Source organism: Muscardinus avellanarius, assembly GCF_963383645.1.
Source record: "Muscardinus avellanarius genome assembly, chromosome: 7".
In the NCBI taxonomy this organism is placed as follows: Eukaryota; Metazoa; Chordata; class Mammalia; order Rodentia; family Gliridae; genus Muscardinus; species Muscardinus avellanarius.
The window spans coordinates 45,510,311-45,535,484 of NC_137793.1; the positions used below are offsets into that span (position 1 = coordinate 45,510,311).

Consider the following 25,174-nt stretch of genomic DNA (forward strand, 5'->3'; position numbering starts at 1 on the left):
TATGAATCTATCATTAATTGAAATTGAGAGAAAAAGAGTTTGCAATGTCTAAGTCTGATAAAGGAAGTGAGAGTGTAGTAATTCAGTGATAAGTATTACGTGCTACTGCCACTTCTTACAGGGGATTTTTACTGTCAACAAAATTCATGAAGCTATGTCTGTAGAAGTTTATCAATAATAAGAAAACAAAACAATAACAGTATGACATACTATAGCATACTATAAATATGTATTATTACAGCATTATGTATACATTTTACTTTAGGCAATATAATCTAATTCTGAATGATTTTGTTGATTTTTAAGGCATCAGTGCATCAAGGGCAAAGCTCCATAAAATAAGTATGAAAACAAAAAAGCATTAGCTTATTTGTGATATAGTGATTACTATATATAACATCTGTTGGCAACTTCCATTAAACATGTAATAAATTATCCATCTTGTGAAAATGTTACAGCATAAATTTCACATCATTTTTTAACACTTCATTTAAGAGGCTAAACTGATCTGGCAGTATTCTCATTTTCATTGTTCCATCAGCTCCACAAGAAAAAATGTGATTTGCTGGCCCTGTTTCAATTTGCATCACTCCAGTTCCAATATTCCTAAAAATGGATTGCCGAGCATGTTCGTTGATAAAAGTATGAAGAAGACTAAAAGTAGAAAGGCTCCAAATCTGAAAGGCATTAAGAATGAAGTGAAAATTAGGGTTGATGATTATCTTAAGAATCCTAATCATCAAAAAAAAAAAATTAAGTACCTTGAGACGGAGTCTAGTAAATTATAAACTCAGAACATTAGGTGTCAAGACTAATTTAATGTCTAAAATGTTTACATTCATGAAAAGTTTAGTTCTTAAGCATGAAAACAACTAAAGAAGTTTTCAAGTTATAATTTCATTCATTGAAGGCATTGTTGACTAACAAAGGAATTAATACTATTCCCATATGATTATTCCATATGACACTATCAATATAATTAAAGACCTATATTTTCTGAAGTTTTTTTCTCATTTTGAAGATATTATGGAATCAACTATGTTTACCTTTATATTGCCTTCTGCAGATCCTGTAACAAAGTACTCTTCAGTTGGATCAATAGCAATGGCTTTAATGGCGGAGTCATGGCTCTGAAAAAGCTGCCTCTGTTGTTGTTGGCGAAGGTCAAATATGCATGTGAAACCTTTTCTGCCACCTGATAGTAGCAGTTGATGTTTGGGAGCATAAGCTAAAACTGTGGCTCCACTATCATGGCAGGTAAAAGCTGGAAGTTGAAACAAGTTAAAACCATTTAACAACAAAAGAAACAGACCTCTGGCTAAGATGAATCAAATCTGCACCAGATTTGCTTTCCTGATGGAAACAATTTAAAAATGAAATGAAGCTGGGTGTTGTGACACATGCCTGTAGTCCTAGTTCTTGGGAGACTGAGACAGGAGGATCACAGGGTCACAGCCAGCCTTAGCAACAAGTGAGGCCCTCCACAACCTAGCAAGACCCTGTTTCAAAATAAAAAATAAAAAGGTCTGCAGAAGCCGGGTGTGGTGGTGCACGCTTTTAATCACTGCGCTTGGGAGGCGGAGACAGGAGGATTGTGCAGGTTTGAAGCCGGCCTTACTGGCAAGAGACCCTGTTTCCAAATAAAAATATAAAAATAGGTCTGGGAGTGTAGCCCGGAGGTAGAAGGGTTTCCAGGAACTCCAGTACCACCAAAAAGAAAAAAAAAAAGGGCTGTAGTATAATAGCTCTGAGGTAAAATGCAGCTGAGTTCAATCTCCAGCACTACAAAAAAAAAAAAAAAAAAGATAACTAAAAGGAAATAAAAATGATCTGAGATACTGGACATCAGGCAAAGAATGATCTCTGAGAGATGGGTGCCAAATAAGGGAAACCATACAACTGGCCCAACTACTAAGAATTTTCTTTCTGTGGAATATAAATTAAGCTGGTTTCCATACCCACATAGTGGATGATTAGTGTTGTTACATAAATTTAACAGTTTCCTATGGACAACTATGTTTTTCCCAGGTGCTATCTATTATAAATAAAGCTGCTCAGTATATTTTTGCACCAGCCTTTTGTAGACATGCATTTTCATTTCTCTTGGGCATGTTGTGTAACAGTATACACAGATGGCATACTAGGTATCTTTATAAGAAACCACTGAAGAGTTTTCCAAAGCAGTTTTATCATCAGCAACACATACTGGTTCCAGTTTCTCCACACCCTCATCAACAGTATTCTGGAGACGTTAATTTTGGCCATTTCAGTGTATAGAAGGGACATATACTAGGCAATAACTCATGTTCACAATGAAGATCTGTGGCTATCAGATTCAAAGTAAAAACACATACATTAAGACAGATGTCTCACTGTCCATTATCAAGGTATAGGGTAGAGTTCATTATGTATGTCTTTGTTTTCAAATTCTGCCATCCATCATGGGTAAAATAAACCTTACTGGCTGATAAATACATGTGTTATTAAAATTTATTTGAAAGTCATTTTTAGTTTAAAAATTTAACTTCAAAATTTATAAAATACTTTCAAAACTTACCATGGACTAAACTATTGGATGGTGCAACAAGAGTATCCCATAAACATATATTTCTGTAAAAAAAGAATTATGTTTTGAGTGACACAGAAAGTTAGAATAAAAAAGTATGTCTAATATAATGACTTAACATTTGAATTTTACTCTCAAAGAAGGTTCTTAAATTTTTTTTTTTTTTTTTTTTTGGTGGTACTGGGGTTCCTGGAAGCCCTTCTTCCTCCGGGCTAAACTCCCAGACCTATTTTATATTTTTGAAACAGGGTCTCTTACGCCAGCACGGCTGGCTTCCAACCTGCGCGATCCTCCTGTCTCCGCCTCCCAAGCGCGGGGATTACAAGCGTGCGCCACCACGCCCGGCGGTTCTTAAATTTATAAAAGTATCAAATACAAGTAACTGAAAGTTTACATATGACTAATTTTGAATGGAATTTAGAAATGATTATCTTATAAATCTGAATAACCTTTATAGATCCCCAAACTCAGCAATAACTCATGGGGTGAGGGTGGGAGAATATCCAAGAGGGTGAGTGGCGGCCTTGGGTGCAATTGGGGGGCACTGAATAAAAATAAGAAAGTGATGGAAGTACCCAGGGGAGCTTGAGTAATTTTTTTCCCCCTTGGAGGAACAGTAAATCAATTAGCTTGGGAACATATGCTAGATTAACATGTACTTAAAATAAAACTAAATGTAGGCCTAATAAAGAAACTACTTTTTGCATTCACTGATGCTCTAAGAGCTGGAATGACTTACCAAAATGGCACAAGATAGTGAATTTTCTTGAGCACAAAGAAAACTTACTTCTGCTATAAGGAAGCACCAATATGGGCAAAGACTTCACAGTCCTAAAATCCAGTTTCTAGTGCAAGATGATGCCATACAGATAAAAATAAAAAGCTCAGCAACCTCAGTGTGCCTTTACCTCAAAACTCAGTTGTTCTATGTGAGGAAAAGGGGAAAGATGAGATATTTTCTTAGCTTGTATGGGGGGGGGGCGCGAGGAGGCTGCTATGGACCAGCTATTGTTCAACTAATGTCTTGAGATACTAATTTTCTTGTGAAAGTGATTTATCTATTAGGGTCATGGTAAGGATTAACTAACTAAAAACATAGCCAATAAATAATAGTTTCTTTTTTTCTTAAGCCTTCTGAATACATAGAAAATAATACAAAGAAAGGTTCATTCCACTTAAACCAAATCCTGTTCTCCTAAAGTTTTATTATCAGAACATTAAAAATACAAAAGAAATGGACTACATTTTTAAAAAAATTTTTTTATTGGTGCATTATAATCATACAACTTATTGGGGTAAAAAACTTGTGTGTACAAACATGTACTCATCGCTGATTTAACCCCTACCCAAATCCCACCCCATTTCTTCCCCGTTCCTCCCTCCCTTGCTTGGCTTAGTGATTGACTTCGATATGTTTAAGTACATTGTGAGCTTTAGAGATTTTCCTCTTCCCCCCTCATTTCTCCTCCTTTAGGTTGTCTTGTTTGCTCCTCTTTTCTCCCTAACTCTCACATATTAGGGAAAGCATCTGATTTCTTATTTTTTGTGCCTGACTAATCTCACTTAGCATAATGTCCTCCAAGTCTCTTCATAATAAAAGCACCCAAAGGCATCATTGTTATTGAGATATAAGGATATAAAGCAATTAAAAAAAAAGCTATGCATACATACACTTAAGTTTCAGCTATCATCTCTTACCTATTATCAGTTGAAAGACCAGCAGTAGCTATCAGAGAGGAGGAACTAACAAAGACAAAATCATTGGCTGTTTTGTTATGACACTGCCAAGTCTGGAATGGTTATAAAAAATAAATGTTATTGTTGTCACTAGAAATTTCACAACCAAGTAGACATATTAATAAAAAAGAAATCATGTAACTTATGGCTTTTAAAAGTCCTTTGTGTCTTTTTATCCTCAGAACTTCAGAAAATTTGCAAAAGTAGTACAGAGAACTTTCACCCAGATTTTGCAAATTTTAACATTTTACCACATTTATTTTTTTCTTGATTGAATCTAGAACCTTGTATATACCACACATGTACTATATATATTCCCATGATCTCCTCTTAACACACACACACACACACACACACACACACACACACACTCAATTTTTCTGAACCATATAATTAGGCTGTATATGTTATGATTCTCTAAGAAGCCTTTCATTAATCCCCACCTCTGTAGTACTGGGGATTGAACCAAAGACCTCATGAATACTAGGCAAGTATTCTATTACTGAGCTATACCCTCAGCCCAAGCTTTTATTCAACTAAAACTTCAAAGGGAAACATAAGGAGGCTAAGCTTAAAATATTTGCCCTAGTATATATAGCAAACATTTTTGTCTTATGAAATGACAGAACTAGGATATTAGATTACCTAAATTTAATTATCTTTGTTAAAATTACATATTTTCAGATATTTAAGCTTTTAAATAATTGTTCAAATACATGAAAAATTACTAATAGTCACCCAAATCAGAAAATTTATAGTCTTTAATACTTTATAAAATAATAACTTAATAAATCATAAGTTCAGTCAATTGAAAAAAGAAAGGCAGCCCCTTAAGGAACATAAACTTATAGATTTAAGTAGTTTGGATTAGTGAAAATATTAAAAAAAAAACTAATGTTCTTTCAAAGTATCTTATTCTATATCTACAGTTAGATATAGAATGTCCCCTGAAGAGCTCAGGCACTAAAGTTCAGAGCTGATGTAATTCAATCTTGAGGGTTGTTGTAATCTCATCAGAATGTAAATCCTACTGTGATGGGTTTCCTGGCAAGGGGTATGGCTGGGAAGGTGGGTCCCTGAGGGTGTGGCCCTGGGACTGCTTTTTTTGCTGGATACCTTGCTTGCTTGCTCTCTCTTGCTTCCAGCCTCCATGATGTGAGTGCAGAACCCTTTACTCCCGTCTCTCTGCTTCCTATCAACATGCCCTGAGATCCACAGGACTTGGCCTCACTTGGAAGCCTGGAATCTGAAGTCCAAAATCTCCAAATACTGTAAGCCAATAAATCTTCCTTCCTCTAAACTGTGTTGGATTATAGCAGTGAGAATGCTGACCAAGAAGGTATCCTAACCAGTCTTGCTTGCTTTACTATTATATTCTAGCATTTAACTTGGGTGAATTACTAAAATCATAACTTATACTCCTAACTTTTTCCTGATAGGTACTGCTCAGTTCTATAAAGGGCCTCACTGAGGAATATATTAAACATAAATTTAGTGTTCTTTGAGGCCATAGAAAGTTCATTCAATCTCCATAGTACTGAATAGAAATGTTTTCTTTCTTTCTTTCTTTCTTTCTTTCTTTCTTTCTTTCTTTCTTTCTTTCTTTCTTTCTTTCTTTCTTTCCCTCCCTTCCTTCCTTCCTTCCTTCCTTCCTTCCTTCCTTCCTTCCTTTCTTTCTTTTTTAGGTTTGGGGATGGAACTCAGGGGCATTCAGCCTCCAAGGTACACCCCCTGCCCTATTTTTTATTCTTTATTTTGAGACAGGGCCTCACTAAGTTGCAGAGGGCCTCACTAAGCAGCTGAAGCTGTCTGCCAACCTCGATCCTCTGGTCTCAGCCTCCCGAATGGTGGGTTATAAGCATGCACCACCACGCCTGGCTTGTTATCTATCTATCTATCTATCTATCTATCTATCTATCTATCTATCTATATTTTTTAAAGCAAGCGGTAGATGAATTGGCTAGGGGTTTAGCTTAATGGTAGAGCACTTGCTTAGCATGGGAGAGGCCTGGGTTTACTCTCTATCACAAGAAAAAGGGGTGAGGGAGGAAAATAGCATGTCCTTTTTACTTTGTTCATTCATAGGGCTAAGTGCAGAATACTAATCAGATAGATGCATTAGTCTGTAAATCTTTCTGTATAGGTATAAAACAAACTGCAGCTTTGTGAAATTAGAGAAGGGCTTCAGTTATCTATAGGATGAATGGGTCTCTGGAAGTGCCATGTTAGTTTTATATGTTATTTTTCCAAAATCCCAAAGGTAAAGAATTTTTGTTTCAGAGTAATTATTACATAACAGAAGGACAGGAGCCTATAGTAAACTGACTGAGTACATAACACTGGACAGATTTTTATTCACTTGAACATTTCTTGCCTCAAATAATACTTGTTCCTTAAAATAAAAATTCAACTTTTATATATATGTAGGTAGTCTTGGCTTACCAGATATGGCTTAGGCATGCTCCCAGTAATTGGACAACATTTCCAGTTTGTTTGGTACAAACTTAAATATCCATCAGCATCAACTATTCCAAACTTGGGAAAAAATATTTAAAAATGTTTAATACAAATCTAAAAGGCACACATTTATCTTACCATCACTGTAATACCTATGTTTCCTCTTAAACATTTAATTAATAGATTGTTTGACATTTCACTGTACCTATGCATAGATCCAGATTAAAAAATTTTTTTTAGCTACTATGTAAAAAAATTGGGATGGGGATAGACATAGGAAACAAACATCAGATGCTACCCATTTAATTGTTGTAATCTACAGCAATTACTATTCTATAAGTACTACAAAAAGAGAACACTAGACACACATATTAAACTTATATATGCCAAATTATATCATATATAAAACAAACTTTCTCATTTCAATATACAAAATAAGGATTTTCAGAAACATACAAGTACAACACATAAATAAGAGTAGAAATAAAGATTATTACAGTAAAAATTTCTACCATGGGAACTCAGGGTCATTAAAATAATTCATTAAGCGTAATTTGTGATACAGAGCTTATAGGATAAGTAAGAGTTAAAATCATTTTCTTTATATTATAAAAATAGTACATACTTTTTTTTTTTTTTTTTTTGGTGGTACAGGGGTACCTGGAAGCCCTTCTACCTTCGGGCTATACTCCCAGAACTATTTTTATATTTTTATTTGGAAACAGGGCCTCCTAAGCCAGCGAGATTCGCTTCGAACATGATCAATCCTCCTGTCTTCACCTCCTAAGTGCGGGGATTACAAGCATGCACCACCATGCCCGGCAATAGTACATACAACCAATTCCTACCTCCAGCAAACACCTATTTTGACTATTAGATATTGTTTTCTTTATTATTTTTCCCTATGAATATTCAAACATTTATATCTAGCATTTGTTTTTAGCCAAAGAATAAGGTCATAATACAGTGTCTTAATTTTTTAGTTTTTAAATTTCATTTTTTGTGTTATTGGTGATTGAATCCAGGGATGTTCTACCTCTGTTTTACCCTTAGAGACAGTTTTCAATTTACCCTATTATAAATTGTTCTGCTTTAAACACTACTCTTATACATAGGTCTTTTCCTAATTATGTAGGACATCTAGAAATGGGAAAGCTTGGCCAAAGAGCATCTTTTGTGTGTGTGTACCAGGGATTGAACCCAAGGTATTCTATCTCTGAGCCACACACCAAGCTAGCTTTCTTTCTTTCTTCTTTCTTTCTTTCTTTCTTTTGTACTGGAGATAGAACTCGAGGGCATTCTACCTTCAAGCTATACCCACAGTCCTATTTTTTTTATTTATTTATTTATTTATTTATTTATTTATTTATTTATTTATTTTGGTGGTACTGGGGTTCCTGGAAACCCTCTACCTCTGGGTTACACTCCCAGACCTATTTTATATTTTTATTTGGAAACAGGGTCTCTTAAGCCAACAAGGCTGGCTTCGAACCAGCCTTCTTCCCAAGCGCGGGGATTGCAAGCATGCGCCACCACGACTGGCGTCTATTTTTTATTCTTTATTTTGAAACAGGGTCTCACTGAGTGGCAAAGAGCCTCACTAAGTAGCTCAAGCTGTCCGCAAACGATGATCCTCCTGTCTCATCCTCCCAAATGCTGGCATTACAAGTGTGTGCCACCACACCTGAACTATTTCTTTAATTCTGAAGTAGGATCTTTCTAAGTTGCTGAGGATGGCCCCAAACCATAATCCTAGTGTCTCAGTCTCCTAAGTACTAATAATATCAAAAAGTATCATTTAAAATTGACAAATAAGGTGGGATTTAAATCTTAAGTGAAAATATAATTTTTCTTTTGTGTTGGAGGAATTGAACCTAGGGGAGTTCTACCTCTGAGCTACATACCCAGCCCTATTTTTATTTATTTTATTTTGAAACAAGGTACTACTAAGTTATAGATCTCACCAAATTACTAAAGCTGGCCATTAACCTATGATATTCCTGTCTCACCCTCCCAAGTACTGGGATTACAAGTGAGTCATTACAGCTGGCTGAAAATATGAATTTATATACTCAATTTTTCTTATATATTAGTTAACACTGAATATCATTAAAATTTAAGTATTTGTCAATTTTTTGTGGGAACAAGTTACATTTTAATTTGTATTTCTTCAATTATTAGTGAGGGTTTTGATTGTGTACAGATTTTTTTTTTTGGTAAATTGTTCATATTCTTTGTCTACTTCTCTATTAAACTGTTTGTTTGCCTGGTATGTACTTGGAAGGCTGAGACAGGAGACTCTCATAGGTTTGAAGCTAGCCTCAGCTACTTAGTGAGGCTCTCCGAAACTTAGTGAGACCCTGTTTCCAAATAAAATATAAAATAGGTCTAGGAGTATAGCCTGAGTTCCATCCCTAGTACCACACATACCAAAAAATTTGTCTTTTAAAAAATGGATAAGGCTATCTGGGCATGGTGCACGCTTGTAATCCTAGCATTTGGGAGGCCGAGATAGGAGTATCACAGTTCTAAGACAGCCTCAGCTACTTAGTGAGGCTCTTTGCAACTCAGTGAAACCTTGTTTCAAAATAAAGAATAAGCTGGGTGTGGTGGTGTACACTTGTAATGCCAGCATTTGGGAGGCTGAGACTGTAGGATCAAGGTTTGGAGACAGCTTCAGCCACTTAGCGGCCCTTTGCAACTCAGTGAGACCTTGTTTCAAAAATAAAAAGACTAAAAAATAGGACTGAGGGTGTAGCTTGGAGATATAATACCCCTGGGTTCCATCCCCATTACTGAAAAAAAAAAATAGGGCTGGGGGTATAGCTTGGAAGCACAATGGCCCTGGGTTCAATCCACAGTACTGGAAAAAATATTTAAAAAATGGATAAGGGTAAGATTAGAAATACTAACCTAGTTTTCCAGGGTCTATTTTTCTGGTTTACCCATCTTTTCTGGAGTAGATCTAACTATGTTCTTCAGAGAATGGATATATGGGGAATGCATACTTAAAAATATATATTTTGGCCATCAACTTTGAATAATAGTTTAGATGAACATCAATTCAGTTTCCATTCCCTGTCCAGCTTCAGAGTTCTGTAGATAATGCTCTACTGTCCAATTATAATCTTTATTTTTAAGTGAGCTGACACCATTATTTTGAAAGGGATATATTGTAACCATTACATCCTCTCTTTTTCCTAGAAGCGTATAGGATTCTCTTTCAATTAAAAAGAAAAACGGAAAAACAAAAACAAAAAACAACCAAACATCTGGGTGTGATAATGCATTCCTGTAATTCCAGTACAGGCTCAAGACCAGAGTACAGTAACCTTGTAAGACCCTATTTTAAAATTAAAAAAAAAATTAAAAATGCTGGGGGGTAGCTCAGTGGTAGAATTACCCTGGGTTCAATCCTCAGTACCACAAAGAGCCAGGATGTCTGTATGTATATATTATTTTCTAACTTTTATATTAGTACTTGGCAGGATCTTTCTCTTACAGATCATATTTTTTGCTTTGGAGAAATATTTATTATTCCTTTGAATATTATCTCTCCCCCATTGTTTTGTTTTTTGTTTTTTCTTCTAAAATATTTCTTGAGGTATTTTAAAAATCATTTTTAAAATTGTGTTTCCTAATCACAAACCTGATTTTTTAACTATTACCTTTCTGCTATTCAGCCCTTAAAATGAGTTATGTGCTTTCCCTTATAACCAGTTTTTTATTTACCCATTATAAAAAGTGCTGCTTTAAATACTCTTACACATATACCTTGGGCTCAGTTTATTCACTGACCCAAATTATGGGGAATTATGTTATTAATTCCAAGATTTTAGCCAGGTATAGTGGCGCATACTTGTTATCCCAGCATTTGGAGGCTGAAATAGAAGGATCACAGTTTGCGGACAGCCTCAGATACTACTAAGTGAAGCATTTCGCAACTCAGTGAGACCCTGTTTCAAATAAAGAATAAAATGTAAGGTTGGGGAGTGTAGCTCGGAGGTAGACTGCCTCTGGTTTCCATTCCCAGTACGGAAAAAAAATTTTTTCCAAGATTTTTTCCTATTCTCCTACTAGTCTTATTTCATAACAGCCTGTTCTGTTTATTAATGTAATGTCTTTTTTAATCTCTGAAGAATTATTCCTCATAGGTCATTTCTATCTCCTCCTTGTCTTCCTCTTTTGTTATACTGGGGGTTGAACCTAGGGGCTGTCTACCACTAAGTTACACCTCCACCCTCCCTTTTAATTTTAATTTTGAAACAGGGTCTTGCTAAGTTATCATGCACTGGACTCAAACTTGCAACCTTACATTCTCAAGTCTCTCAAATACTGGTATTACAGGTGTGTGCCACCATGTCCAACAGGTCATTTATTCTTAATGTCTCTTTTCTATACTTTCAAGTTTTTTTGAAATTTTCACTGGCTTTGGCTTCCCATTTGTGTTTGTAATTGATAATCAAAATGATCAAAGCCAGGCGTGGTGGCACAAGGGAAGATCACAGTTCGAGGCCTTCCGCAACTTAGTGAGACCCTATTTCAAATAAAAAAAAAGAATAAAACTAGGGCAGGGGGTGTAGCTCAGAGGTCGAATGCCCCTGGGTTCCATCCCCAGACGTGGAAAAAAAAAAAAAAAAAGATCAAGCTTATTTTGATGTAGTGTGAGTCATCTCTACCATTTACTGAGTAGGCTTTCCTATTAAGGGAGAGAGTATGCTTAGGTTATTGTGCTATTATGCCCCCTCACAGAAGTGAATAATGAATATCAGTAAGTTGGCAGCTTGTCAAGATACTTGGTCAGGCAATGAAGAATAGTTTGCTGTATTTTAAAATAGCCTATATGAAAGGCTACAGTGGGTGTTAAAGCTGAAAAATAAGATTGTAGAAGGTCTTGAATTCCATGATAAAGAATTTCTTTTTCTTTTTGCAGTACTGGAGATGGAACTCAGGGCTACTCTACCTTTGAGCTACTCCTTCAGTACTATTTTTAATTCTTCTTTTTTTTTTATATGTGGAATATATTGAAAATGGTATACATTTAGCCTGTGCTTGGTGCCCCCTCCACCTGTTCCCCTTCCCCCATCGCAGGTTAACCATGCTATATTCATACTTTTACACATATTGAATGTAGCTCCTCCATTAATCAACCTCAGCTTCTTCCTCTCCTACCCCTTCCATTCTAGCTTTGCTGAGATTTCCCCTCCATTATCTGGAGTCCCAATGGTATCCCCAATACTCCCTAGTTTGGGCATATTAGAGAAAACATATGTTCCTTCTCTTTCTGTGCTTGGCTGGTCTCACTTAACATAATGTTCTCCAGATCTTTCCATCTTCTTGCAAATGACATGAGTTTGTTCTTCTTTATAGCTGAATATAATTCCATTGTGTGTATTTCTCATAATTTTGCAATTCATTTATCTGTTGATGGAGACCTAGGTTTGTTCCATATTTTGGCTATTACAAATTGTGCTGCTATGAACATGGATATCCATATGTTACTGTAGTTATCTGATTTCAACTCCTTTGGAAAGATATCCAGGAGTGGTATAGCCGGATCATATGGTGGATCCATTCACAGTTTTCTAAGAAATCTCCACACTGATCTCAATAGTGGCTGAACTAGTTTGCACTCCCACCAACAGTGTAAAAGAGTTCATCTTTCCCCACATCCTCGCCAGCATTTGTTATTTGAAAACAGGGTCTCGCTGAGTTGCAAAGGGCCTAAGTAGAAGATGAGGCTGTCCTAGAACCATGTTCCTCCTGTTTCAGCCTCATGATAAAGAATGTGTTGAGGATTCTTGAAAAAAAATATGATCTTATGTATATTGTAGTTATGTAACTATGTTGTTTATTACATGTCTGTTCATAAGATGATGCATTAAAGAGGTAAGTTTTGCTGGGCGTGGTGGCACATGCTTGTAATCCTTGCGCTTGGGAGGCAGAGACAGGAGGATCATGCTGGTTCGGAGCCAGCCTCGCTGGCTTAAGAGACCCTGTTTCCAAATTTAAAAATATAAAATAGGTCTGGGAGTGTAGCCCGGTGGTAGAATGTCTTCCAGGAACCCCAGTATCCCCCCCCCCAAAGAGGTAAGTTTTGATATAGAGATTAGAAGCAATATAATATTGGTAATAAAAGTGGAAAAGCATGAACACATAAAGGATGTTGACAAGAAATACAACTGGCAGTGCACACTGAGTATGCTATTCTTTATAAAAAAGGCTTGGGACAGAAGTGTTTCAAAGTTTGGAGTTTTATTATTTTTGTTCTAATCTTATATCTGAAATGCTCCTAAATCCCAAACCTTATGAGCAACAAAAGTGTTTAAAAGCAGTTTCAGAGCATTTCAGATTTTGGATTTTCACATTAGAAGTCTCATTTGGTACTTATAAAGTTTCAGATTTAGGAACATTCCAAATTGCAGGTTTTCAGATTAGGGATGCTGAACCAGTACAGTCAAATTCTACAAGCATCTGCCCTAAATCCTTTTATAATTTTTCCCATTACAAAACAAAGAATGTCACTAAGTGATATTAAAAAATAAACTCTCCAGGCATGGTGGTGGCACATGCCTGTAATCTCAGTACTCAGAGGCTAAGACAAGAGGATAACAGGTTCAAGGCCAGTTTCAAAAACTAGGGAGGCCCTCAGCAATTTTGTGAGACCCTGTTTCAAACTAAAAACACAAAATAAAATTGGAAGCATGACTCAGAAGTGAACCTATGGATTTAATTCTCAGTAGTGTGTGCATGCACATACACACACACAATCAAAAAACTAAAAAATTTTCAAAATGATTCTATAACTAAAAAAAACAATACTGACTTTTATGAAGTGGAAATAAAGCCATATAACATAGTAGACAGAAAGGTTACATCATACCATGATACAAGTAACATATGAGAAAGGTTAAGGGTTTAGGGGGGAAAAAGGTAAGATGTACCATTAGGCATGGACTATGTGAATAACTTTTTAGTAGAACATGGCCCTAAAGACAAAGAGCAGGTTGATTTCCCTTTTAATAATTGTTTAAGGAGAGACTGAGATATGAGAAACACGAAGAGGCAATTATGGGTTCCTTGTTATGAATTTAAAAATAAAAAATAGCCAGCATGGTGGTGCACACTTGTAATCCCAGTACATGGGCAGCTGAGACAGGAGGATTGCGGGTTTGTAGCTGGCCTCAGATATTTAGTGAAGCCCTCTGCAACTTAGTGAGACCTTGTTTCCAAATAAAGAATAAAAAATGGGCTGTAGGTGTAGCTCGGAGGTATACTGCCTCTGGGTTCATACCTGAGTACCATAAAAAAAAAAAGAATTTATATATAATTAAAACTTTACGACTCGCCCACTGAACACTTTTCAGAAACTTAAACTAGTAATATTTACAAATCTCCAACATAACCAATCCTCTTTATCATTTATATTTTTACTTACCTTATTTCCCTGATAGTTAAATCTCATTCTTGTAACTCTTGAATTGCCACCAGACCTAAAGCAGGTTATCTGTTGAGAATGGCCCCATTCAAACATTCTGACACTTCCATCTTGAGCTCCAGTCAGATCTGCATTATAAGATGACAAAAATTGCAAATATATTTGAAGAATCTTTGGGAAAATTTATTTCTTAATTAAATGTGGAAATCTTTATCAAAGAAACATGTAGAAAATAAATCAATTTATATGAATTTACTTTTGTATAAAATTTAATATAGTTATATGATGCACATTTGTTTCAAGATGGAAGTATACTATGAAAAAGAACATGCTTCCATATATTATTAATAGCTGTTATTTACAAATTTGCCAAACTATAGAATGCTGGCAAGGCAGTACACAATTATTTTATTAGTAAAGTAGTATATTTCCTAGTTTTCAATAGAAATTAAAGCTATTTAGTTAAAACTTGTAATTAATATATCTGTGTGTGTGTGTGTGTGTGTGTGTGTGTGTGTGTATGTGTGTGTGTTACACGCACATGCGCATGGCACCGGGGATTAAACCCAGGGGCATTCTACTTCTTAGCTGTGCTCAAAACCATTTTTTATTTTTTACTTTGAAATAGGGCCTTGCTAAATTGTTGAGGCTGACCAGAAACTTGTTATCCTTCTGTCTCAGCCTCCCAAGTACTGTAATTACAGGGGTGTACCACCATATTCAGCTTAGTATATGCAATTAAAAACTGAAAAAATAAGAAACAACATTGTATGGAAGAAAAGTATGACATATATTTGGTAGATGAAAGTAGATGTTTTGTTAAAGAAAAGAGTAATTTTTGTCCTAGAGTTGTTCTACATTGGAAGATGAGGCATAAAGAACAAAACCTAAAAATACGTAAGAAAGTTGTATAAAGTTTGTGAGAAGAATTTGGAAAAGAAGCTTAATAAATGGCTAAACTGGCTAAAATTTAAATGAATTTATATGTTATTAAAATAATTATGAGTCTTAAGATAAAAAATATGTTGATATAATTTTTTTAGAGTATTGGTTTACTCTTGATAAGAAACATGAAAGTCTTCTTTACCTTGTAAGAAATCAGACTATGAAACCAAGATTTTGTGTTTTATCAAGATGATGTCCTATAATTCTTCATGTTGTCTTCATTAGGTCTTTAATTACTTAAAAAAAATTGAGTCTGCCGGGTGTGGTGGCGCAAGGTTATAATCCCTGCACTTGGGAGGCGGAGACAGAAGGATCACGCAGGTTCGAAGCCAGCCGCGCTGGCTTAAGAGACCCTGTTTCCAAATTTTAAAAAAAGTATAAAATAGGTCTGGGAATGTAGCCTAGAGGTAGAAGGGCTTCCAGGAACCCCAATGCCACAAAAAAAGATTGAGTCTGCTGGGCAGGGTGGTGCATGCTTGTAATTCCCAGTACTTGGGAACTTGGGAGGCTGAGACAAGAGGATCACGGGTTGACGGACAGCCTTAGCTACTTAGTGAGGCCCTTGGCAACTTAGTGAGACCTTGTTCCAAAATGAAGAAAAAAAAAAAAATAAGGGTTGAAAGTATAGCTCAGAGGCAGAATACCCTTGGGTTCCATCCCAGTACTGAAAAAAAAAAAAAATCAAAAAAAGAAAACTGAGCCTTTTCAATATTATAATAAAGCCAAGGTATTTCTATATAACTTTCTGTATTTGCCTCTGAAGTCTCCTAATTATTACTCTGCCTAGTGAATAATTGTTTCATAGTGACTGTGATACTATTTTAATGAAGTGTTTTCAATTGTTTGATATTCTTGACAATCTTCACAAAATCATATTCTAAATTATGTCTAACTTGTAACTTTGGGAATTTGGGGAGGACCCTGGGACCATCTCAAAGGATATTGTTCCTTCTAGGGATGGTGCTAGAACTCAGTGGTAGAGGCACATGTTTGCCTAGCATGCAGGTGGCCTTGAGGTTGAGCCCCAGCACTTTTGTTCCCTCTCCCCATAAATAGAAAGATGTTAATATTTAAACTCATTTGAGATGTTAAATTGTGTGAGAAGCACTGTCAACTAAAGGTGATGTTGATTGTTCTTATATCTGTATGGGTATATATTATCACAGGCCCCTATGAAACAGTTATTCATTTAGACAGTAATAATAAATATTTCAGAAATTATATTCCAGAATTATATGAAATTCCTAAAACATGGTATGTCCTAGTGTAATGCTATCATTCATACTTTCAATTATGCTTTATGCCATAGAAACAATCACATCTCATTGTCAACTGATCTTTAACTATGGCCAAGTCCTTTGTCATTTGTAGTTATTTTACTTTGATGATTTCCAGAAAGCTTTTGCAAGCAACTATATTATTAAAGTTTTCTATTTTCAAGGAGACTCATGGAAAAGACTAGCAAGTCTTTAGTACAGGTTTCTGATAATTTTAAGATCATACCATTGGAGTGAGTGAGAATGTCAGAATTCTAACAGAAAAAAAAAAGATTACAGATTTAGAAAACTGCTAGCCAAGATCAAGCAGACCAAGAATTACTTACATGGGACTGAATGAACTAGTGAAGAATCTGGCAGTTTTAATGATTTATTTTGTTTGAAACATTACTTCTTTAATGCTTTGATTTTAGGATTTAAGGAAATCCTTAAGATACCTCAAGTTTACGGCAATTTGGTAAAGTATAATTGTGAATGAAGATGAAATATTTTTCCCTTATTTGATCCCTCCAGAATTTGGAAGGTATTACTGTATATTCAAATTTTCTTGGCAAGATAGCTTTTTGTACAAGTTCAATATGAATCGGCTCTCTAGGGTGGAAGATGTGGCTCAGTGACAGAAGAGCAACTTGCCTAGTGAAGCCTGGAGTTTAATTTCCAGCACTGGAGTTAAAAAATAAAAACAGCAAAATAAGAATTTGCTCTTTTTATATTAGGATATGATTGGAAATCCTTGTTATATTACCATGGCTTTGACTAGCTGGTCATATTTGAGACTGCAAAGAATCAGGTAAGACTAGACAGTATTAGAGCTAATAAAGCAACTTGAAACAAGACACACATACACAAAACTGCCTTAGTACTGTACATACATAGTTCCCTTACATTGTTGTCTTAGAGATTAGTAAGAACTATCACTTTCAGGTAGGAATCCCAGTTTATTTGAGGACTTTGAGAAGAGAGGAACCCACCCAAATGTACAGTACTACAAGCAGTTTGATGAAGTCTTTGGCTTGGCTTATCTTTTAGAAGTTTTATTTTTGTTGTGTTGTTTTGTGTTTTGTGGTACTGGGGACTGAACCCAAGGGCACTCTACCTCTGAGCTATACCTCTAGCCTTCTTGTATTTCTTCAATTTGAAATTGGGTCTTGCTAAATTGCTGAGGTTGGCTTTGAACCTATGCTTCTTCTGTCTTAGTCTCCTAAGTACTGGTATCATGGCATACACATATGTTTCATGCCTCTAAAGGTTTTTAAAGTCTAATTTGAGATTTCTTATTGTACTTTGAGTGTATGTTTATGAGTGTGTGTGTGTGTGTGTGTGTGTGTGTGTGTGTGTATGTGTGTGTGCGCGTGTGCGTGTGTGTGTATAGGTGTTGCTGGGGATAAAACCCAGGGCCTATGCCTGCTGGCAATTGTTCTCTCTCTGAACTATACTGCAATGAGATTCCTTATTAATGTTTCAGCAAAGATGACTTTAAAAGAAAGTGAATATAAAGCCAGACACATTGGCATACACCTGTAATACCAGTACTTGGAAGGGTAAGACAGGAGTATCACAGGTTCAAGTCTAGCTTCAGGAACTTAGCAAGACCCTCAGCATTTAAACAAGACCCTGTTTAAAAATAAAATATAAAAAGGGCTGGGGTATAGCTCAAAGGTAGACTGCCCCTGGGTTCAATCCCCAGAAAGAAAAAACAAAAATAAAGAAACAAAGAAACTATATGATCAATCACTATTATTGCTATAATTATGTAAATAATTAGGACAAGTTCAACTAGGGTACACTTATTTTGCAAGCAAATTAGTCTTAATTTTCCTTGTTAAAAATGGAGGTGGCTGGGTGTGGTGGAGCACGCTTGTAATCTCTGCGCTTGGGAGGTGGAGACAGGAGGATCGTGTAGCTTTGAAGCCAGCCTCACTGGCTTAAGAGACCCTGTTTCCAAATAAAGTATAAAAAATAGGTCTGGGAGTGTAGCCCAGAGGTAGAAGGGTTCCATCCCCAGTACCACCAAAAAAAAAAAAAAAAAAAAAAAAAAGGAGGTGGCTGTAAAGTGACAACAAAAGGCTGTTCTGAGCAACTGAGTGAGGCCCTCAGCAACTTATCAAGACCCTGTTTGACAATAAAGAATAAAATAGACTAGAGCTATAGCTCAGAGGTAGAACGCCCTTGGGTTCAATCCCTAATATTAAAATAACAACAAAAAGTAAGCCAGTGGCAAATATAAAGAAAGTTTTTCCATTTATACTGTGAAGTGTTCCAGCAAATTAATCAAATCCAAGGAAGGGGTCATGGGAACCCCAACTTATAACCAGTAGGTCAAGTGTAAGTGAAAAGATACTACTTATTATTGGCTCCTGAAACAGAAAGCAGTTTTCTGGGACTGAGCCTTAACCTGTGGAGTCTGACATGAACTCTAAGTAGATGATGTAATTAAATGAACTGAATAATAGGATACCCAGCTGGTTTCCACAGAGCTATATAATTGCTTAGGGTAGAAAAAATTAGTGCATCTGTTTCAGAAGTATTTGTGAGAATATACAGAATAGCTGGGTGTGGTGGTGCATGCTTGTAATCCCAATACTCGGGAGGCTGAGACAGAAGGACCACAGGTTAGTGGCCAGCCTCAGCTACTTAGTGAGACCATCTGCAACTTAGTAAGACCCTGTCTCAAAATAAATAATAATAATAAAAAAATAGGGCTGTGGGTATATCTTGGAAGTAGAATGTCCCTGGGTTAAATCCCAATACTACACATACACACAAACTGAAATAATTTGTTTCCCATCAGGAAGTTAAAACTACATTAGCTTAATTCCATAAAAGTTCTTTGGAACAGAAGTGAAAAGAAAAATAGTGGCTTAGAACTGGAAATATAGCTAGTAGCAAAGTGCTTGGCTAGCATGAACGCCCTGATTTGATTACGAGCATGACAAAAAGAAAAGAAAAATAAAACAGTGTGACTTATAATGACTAAGATTTAAAAAAAAATTTACTCCAAGGAAAAGAGGTATTTTAAAGTGTCTGAACTTTAAAGATTTTTGAAAATCCAGTCTTATAACATTTTCATTGTATAAAAAACACTCATTAAAAAAAAAAAGCACTCATTGAACTACATTGCTACCTGTGAGACTTGTTCATGACATTAAGAGATATGCTGGAAAATAAAATCCAGTCATTAATTTAATGTGCTTTTAATCTTTAAAGTCCCTCATTTGTCAGGTATGGCAGCTCTCTAAACACAGAAAATCTTACCTCTCAAGATAGCAATGATTTAGTGTTACCCAATACTTCTGAAAAAAGTCCACTAAAAATGGAATCTTTACTTACATTCATGAGCCTGAAGTAGAAAATATTTAAAGGCACACTATTCACATGTTATAATACCTGCTAGAGGGCTGAAAGTCACATGTTTTCAGTATTTCAGGAAATTTACCCTACTGCAAGTAAGCAATGCTAAATATTTCTTGCTATGGAAATAATATTAAACTTTGTTTATAAAATAGATTTTGGCTCCTTACTGTATAAGCTTCATGAAAATTTTTCAGTTCTCACTTCAAATTAAAGATGTGGCTAAAACACATGCTTCTAATGCTGGATAAATTAAATGTAGGAAAAACACACTAATGTAATCTCTTACATTATTTTAGATCTCTAAGTACCAAAAGTTATTCTCTTCATTTTAAATACATACTTCTCTTTTTTTTTTTTTTGAGGTACTAGAGATTGAACCCAGAGGCATTCTACCTCCATATTACACCCTTAGCCCTATTTTTTTATTCTTTATTTTGAAACAGTCTCACTAAGTTGCAGAGGGCCTCACTAAGTTGCTGAAGCTGCCTGTGAACCTGCAATCCTTCTGTCTCAGCTTCCCAAGTACTGGGATTATAAGTATGTGCCACTACACCCGGCTTGAGTCTTTTTTGGGAGAATATACAATTTTGATAAGATGCTTATAGGAATTAAGCAGAAAAGGAAAAGTATATTGATATTGTCAATTGTATTTTACTGAGATAACTATCACAAGAAAAGGTGGTAGTGTGTGTGTGTGTGTGTGTGTGTGTGTGTGTGTGTGTGTGTGTGTTTACTGGAGATTGAATCCAGAGGCATTCTACTTCTGAGCTACACAATCCAGAGGCATTCTACTTCTGAGCTACACTTCCAGCCCTATTTTATTTTATATTTAATTTTGAAAAAAGATCTTACAATGTTGTAGTGGGTCTCCCTAAGTTGCTGAGGCTGGCTGTGAACCTGATCCTCCTATCTCAGCCTTACCAAGTACTGAAATTATAGACATGTGCCATCATGCCTGGCAGGTAAAAAGGTTTAGGTTAATAAGTTGGTGGATATACCTCTTAATTAACATGCTCTACCCTTGTTACTATGTGGTGGGACAATAAATGAAGGGCACAACATAAAAATTACATTTTAAGGTGGGAGTGGTGGTGTTTGCTTTTAATTCCAGAATTTGAGAGGCTGAGACAGAAGGATCATTGTTTAACAGCCAGCTTCAGCAACTTAGTGAGGCCCTCTGCAACTTACTGAGACCCTGTTTCAAAATAAAAAAATAAAAATTAAAAAAATAGAGCTGTGATATAGCTTGGAGATCAACTGTCCTTGGATTCAACCCCCCAGTTCAACAAAATCAATCAATCAATCACATTTTAAAAACTTGGTACATGCACATAATAATGTAAGTACTAATTCCAACCCACCAGTTAATCAAATACTTCCAATAAATTCTGTTAAGTTTTTAGCTAAAGAAAACTGAGATTTCTAAAAAGAATAACTGAAAAAATTTATTCTTCCTATTTTAGGATATATAAACTGATAAAAGACAAACTGAAAAAACAAAATATCAACTGATTATAGTCAAGCAATAAATGACCAAGGCATGGTTCTAGTTTATATAAGATGTAAATGATCATATTATTAAAAGAATAATGACATATTACAATTTAGCACTTGAGAAATCTAGAGCTGGGTGTCATGGCACACGCTTGTAATCCCAGCGCTTGGGAGGTGGAGACAGGAGGATTGCCCAGGTTCGAAGCCAGACTCGCTGGCTTAAGAGACCCTGTTTCCAAATAATAATATAAAAATAGGTCTGGGAGTGTAGCCCAGAGGTAGAAGGGTTTCCAGGAACCCCAGTACCACCAAATTAAAAAAAAAAAAAATCTAGAAATGTTCAAAGATAAAACGTGCTTCTTTAGAAATAGTCAAAAGGCCAAAAATTTATTGCATTAAGTTCATATTAAAATTCAATGAAACTTTTTTCTATTTTCTCCAGTTTTTTTTTTGGGGGGGGCGGATCTGGGGGTGGAACCCAGGGGTATTCGACCTCCGAGCTACACCTTCTGCCCTATTTTTTATTCTTTATTTTGAAACCAGGTCTCACTGAGTTGCAGAGGGCCTCACTAAGTAGCTGAGGCTGCCCGTGAACCGTGATCCTCCGGTCTCAGCCTCCTGAATGCTGGGATTACAAGCGTGCCCCACTACACCCGGCCTATTTTATCCAGTTGTGAAGTGAAAATTTTTACTAGCAAACATTCTCTATAAAAAACAAAGTAAAATGAATGTTGTTTTTCAACTGAAACTAAAAGCTTCCCATAAATTCCTCATAATAAAAATTACCAAATTAGATATAAAAATAAGAAAGGAATCATTGCTAGTTATTGTCAACTTACAGTAAGGAAGAGTTGGATGAGAAGTCATTCTTCTGACATTATTAATGGCTTTCTTAATCATCTGGTAAAAAAAGAAAAATATTTTGTAGTTACTAAAAAGTAGAACTAAAATTTTAAATTTTAAGGCCAGGGATGAGCTTAGTAGTAGAGCAGTTGCCTAGCATGTTTAAGGCCCTGAGTTCAATTCCCAGCACCACAAAAATAAAAATAAAATAAAGTTAAAAAAACACACTGTGATGGAAAATTCTATTAAGATTTATGTATTGACTTTTATATGACTCATAGGGGTAACTAAACCCTACTTCAGAAGGGTAACTAAACATAGTAACAGAAATTTAATGGTGCAGTTCTTATATTTAAGTATCTATATATTTTCTGTATCACTGACTAAGATCTAAGAACAAATTCCTTTTAAGAATTTAGTCTTAAACCAGGCCTGGTGGCATATGCTTATAATCAGGAGGTTGAGACAGGAGAATTGAAAGTTTGTGGCCAGCCTCAGCTACTTAGTAGGGTCCTCTGCAACTTAGTGAAACTCTGTTTCAAAATAAAGAATAAAAAATAGGGCTGGGAGTGTAGCATAGAAGTAGAATGCCAGGGCAGGCGCGGGTGCGCGCGCGTACACACACACACACACACACACACACACACACACACACACACACAGGTTTAGTCATAGCCAGGCATGGCAGCACATCCTTGTAATACAAGTACTTGGGAGGCTGAGACAGAAGGATCATACATTCAAAGCCAGTCTCTGCTAACTCAAGAATAGTGAAGCTGTTGGCAATTTAGTGAGACCCTGTTTCCAAATAAAAATTAAAATTCGGTTGGGGTGTGGCGTGGAAGTACAATGTCCCTGGGTTCAATTAAAAAAAAAAAAACACAAAAACTTAGTCATCTTACTAGTTCTTTTATGATTCAATTAAATTTATTAGAATAATGATGAATAGTATAAGGTTAAAAGATAAGTGTGTGAAAAGTAAAAAGAATAAACAAAAATAGATTTTTATTGATAGTTTTAGTTTACTCATTTTAAATCATGATTTGAATAATTTAAGTAGCCTGTCAAGAGTGAAATAAAATTAAAGGGTAAACCTTAATTTGTAGACTATTTCCTATATATATAGCACCATAATTATAGTTATATGTTATCCCAAGTCTGTGGCATCAATTTCAGGTAGGCTTTTTTGTTGTTTTACTTTGGGGTTCTAAATTCTTCAATTAACCTAATGTGGAGAAGGTGAGGAATTGGTAGGGAGGCAAGAGAATACATCAACAGAAATGGTGAGGCATAGAAAAACTGAAAGATACACAAGGGTGCAGTTATATTTCAAAACAGCAGAAGTTGATCATAACAATCATATGTTTTTACTAGCATTCATCATTCACTGAAATGATAGGATAATGAAAACATTTTATAGATTCTTCAGAAAAAGAATGAAAACCTCATGAGTTATTACTATTGTTTCTCATATTATATTCCATGTCCTTAATTAAAGATATGCCTAAAGGCTCCTATATTTTATTTTCTTTTTGTTTCTAACTGAAGTATCAAATGAAAATCATGAGTTAAAAATATGCAGACTAAAAAAAAAAAAAAACGGGCATTGAAGCGCACGCTTGTAATCCCAGCATTTGGGAGGCTGAGACAGGAGGATCTGGGTTCGCGAATAGCCTCGGCTACTTGGTGAGGTCCTTTGCAACTTAGTGAGACCCTGTTTCAAAATAAAGAATAAAAAAGTTGGGCTGGAGACATAGCTTGGAGGTAGAATGCCCTTGGGTTCCATTCCCAGTACTGCAAAGGGTTAAAAAAAAAAAAAGAAAAACCCAAAACCAAATTCAGGTTAAGATTTTTTCAGGGAGGACATGTAAGATATTATAAGACAAGGAAATCATTAACTGGGAAGATTCATATAGATGAGAACAACCTTATTCTATCGGTGTCTTTTTTCTTGTGTAGGTAATATGGCAATCTCAATGTGTGATTCACAAATCACAATGACCCCAAACTAGAAAGCTGTCTGAAGACTGAGAAAGAAAATTCATCTCTAAAGGAATTCTTTTATTACTTTTTTATTGGTACACTCTAGTTTCATATCATAATGTGGATCATTTGACAATGGCATACATTCACATAGTACTTGGTGCCCTCCCCGCCTTCCAACAATGGATGTCCAGGTTGATGATGCTATATTCACATTTACACACATATTCAAATGTAGCTCTTCCAGTTAATCAACCTCAGCCTTCTTCCTTTCCTACCCTTCCACTTCAACTTTGCTGAGGTTTTTCCTCCATTATCTGAAGTGCCTCTGGTATTCCTAATACTCCCTAGTTTGGGCATATTAGAGAAAACATATGTCTCTTCTCTTTCTGTGCTTGGCTGATCTTAATGTAATGTTCTCCAGGTCTTTCCATCTTCTTGCGAATGACATGATTTTGTTTTTCCTTATTGTGGAGTAGAATTCCATTGTGTGTATTTCCCATAATTTTGCAATCCATTCATCTATTGATGAAGACTTTTTTTTTTTTTTTTTTTTTTTTTACGGAAGATAGAACCCAGGGGCATTCTAACTCTCAGCTACACCCCAGCTCTATTTTTTAGTCTTTTTATTTCATTAAAAAAATTTTTTTTTGAGGTACTAGGGTTGGAAGCCAAGGGCACTGTACCTCCGAGCTACACCCTAACCCTATTTTTTAGTTAGTTACTTTATTTATTTATTTCATTACTGGTGATGGAACCCAGGAGCATTCTACCTGCCCAGTTCTATTTTTTATTCTTTATTTTGAAACAGGGTCTCACTGAGTTGCAAAGGGCCTAAGTAGCTGATGCTGTCCATGAACCTGGATCCTCCTGTCTGAGTCTCTCAAATGCTGGGAATTCAAGTGTGAAACAGGGTCTCACTGAGTTGCAAAGGGCCTCACTAAGTAGCTGAGGCTGTCAGTGAACTGTGATACTCAATCCTCTGGTCTCAGCCTCCCGAATGCTGAGATTAAAGTGTGTGCTACCATGCCTGGCCTTCTAAAATTTTTGAAACAAGGTCTCACTGAGTTGTAAAGGGCC

General features: G+C 35.8%; 1 protein-coding gene across 2 annotated transcripts in view; it reads right to left on the reverse strand.

The window, feature by feature from the left end:
* Positions 1-452: 452 nt before the first annotated feature.
* The window catches only part of DMXL1 (Dmx like 1), a gene marked incomplete at both ends in the record, with an annotated part of 217,767 nt that continues 193,045 nt past the window's right edge, over positions 453-25,174 (reverse strand). For both annotated transcript variants that reach the window (XM_080698416.1, XM_080698415.1), the window contains 7 exons: positions 453-677; positions 1,047-1,264; positions 2,558-2,610; positions 4,265-4,356; positions 6,746-6,838; positions 14,199-14,326; positions 22,108-22,168. In XM_080698416.1, coding sequence (XP_080554542.1) covers positions 453-677; positions 1,047-1,264; positions 2,558-2,610; positions 4,265-4,356; positions 6,746-6,838; positions 14,199-14,326; positions 22,108-22,168 — 870 coding nt within the window. The remainder of the gene's footprint in view (positions 678-1,046; positions 1,265-2,557; positions 2,611-4,264; positions 4,357-6,745; positions 6,839-14,198; positions 14,327-22,107; positions 22,169-25,174) is intronic.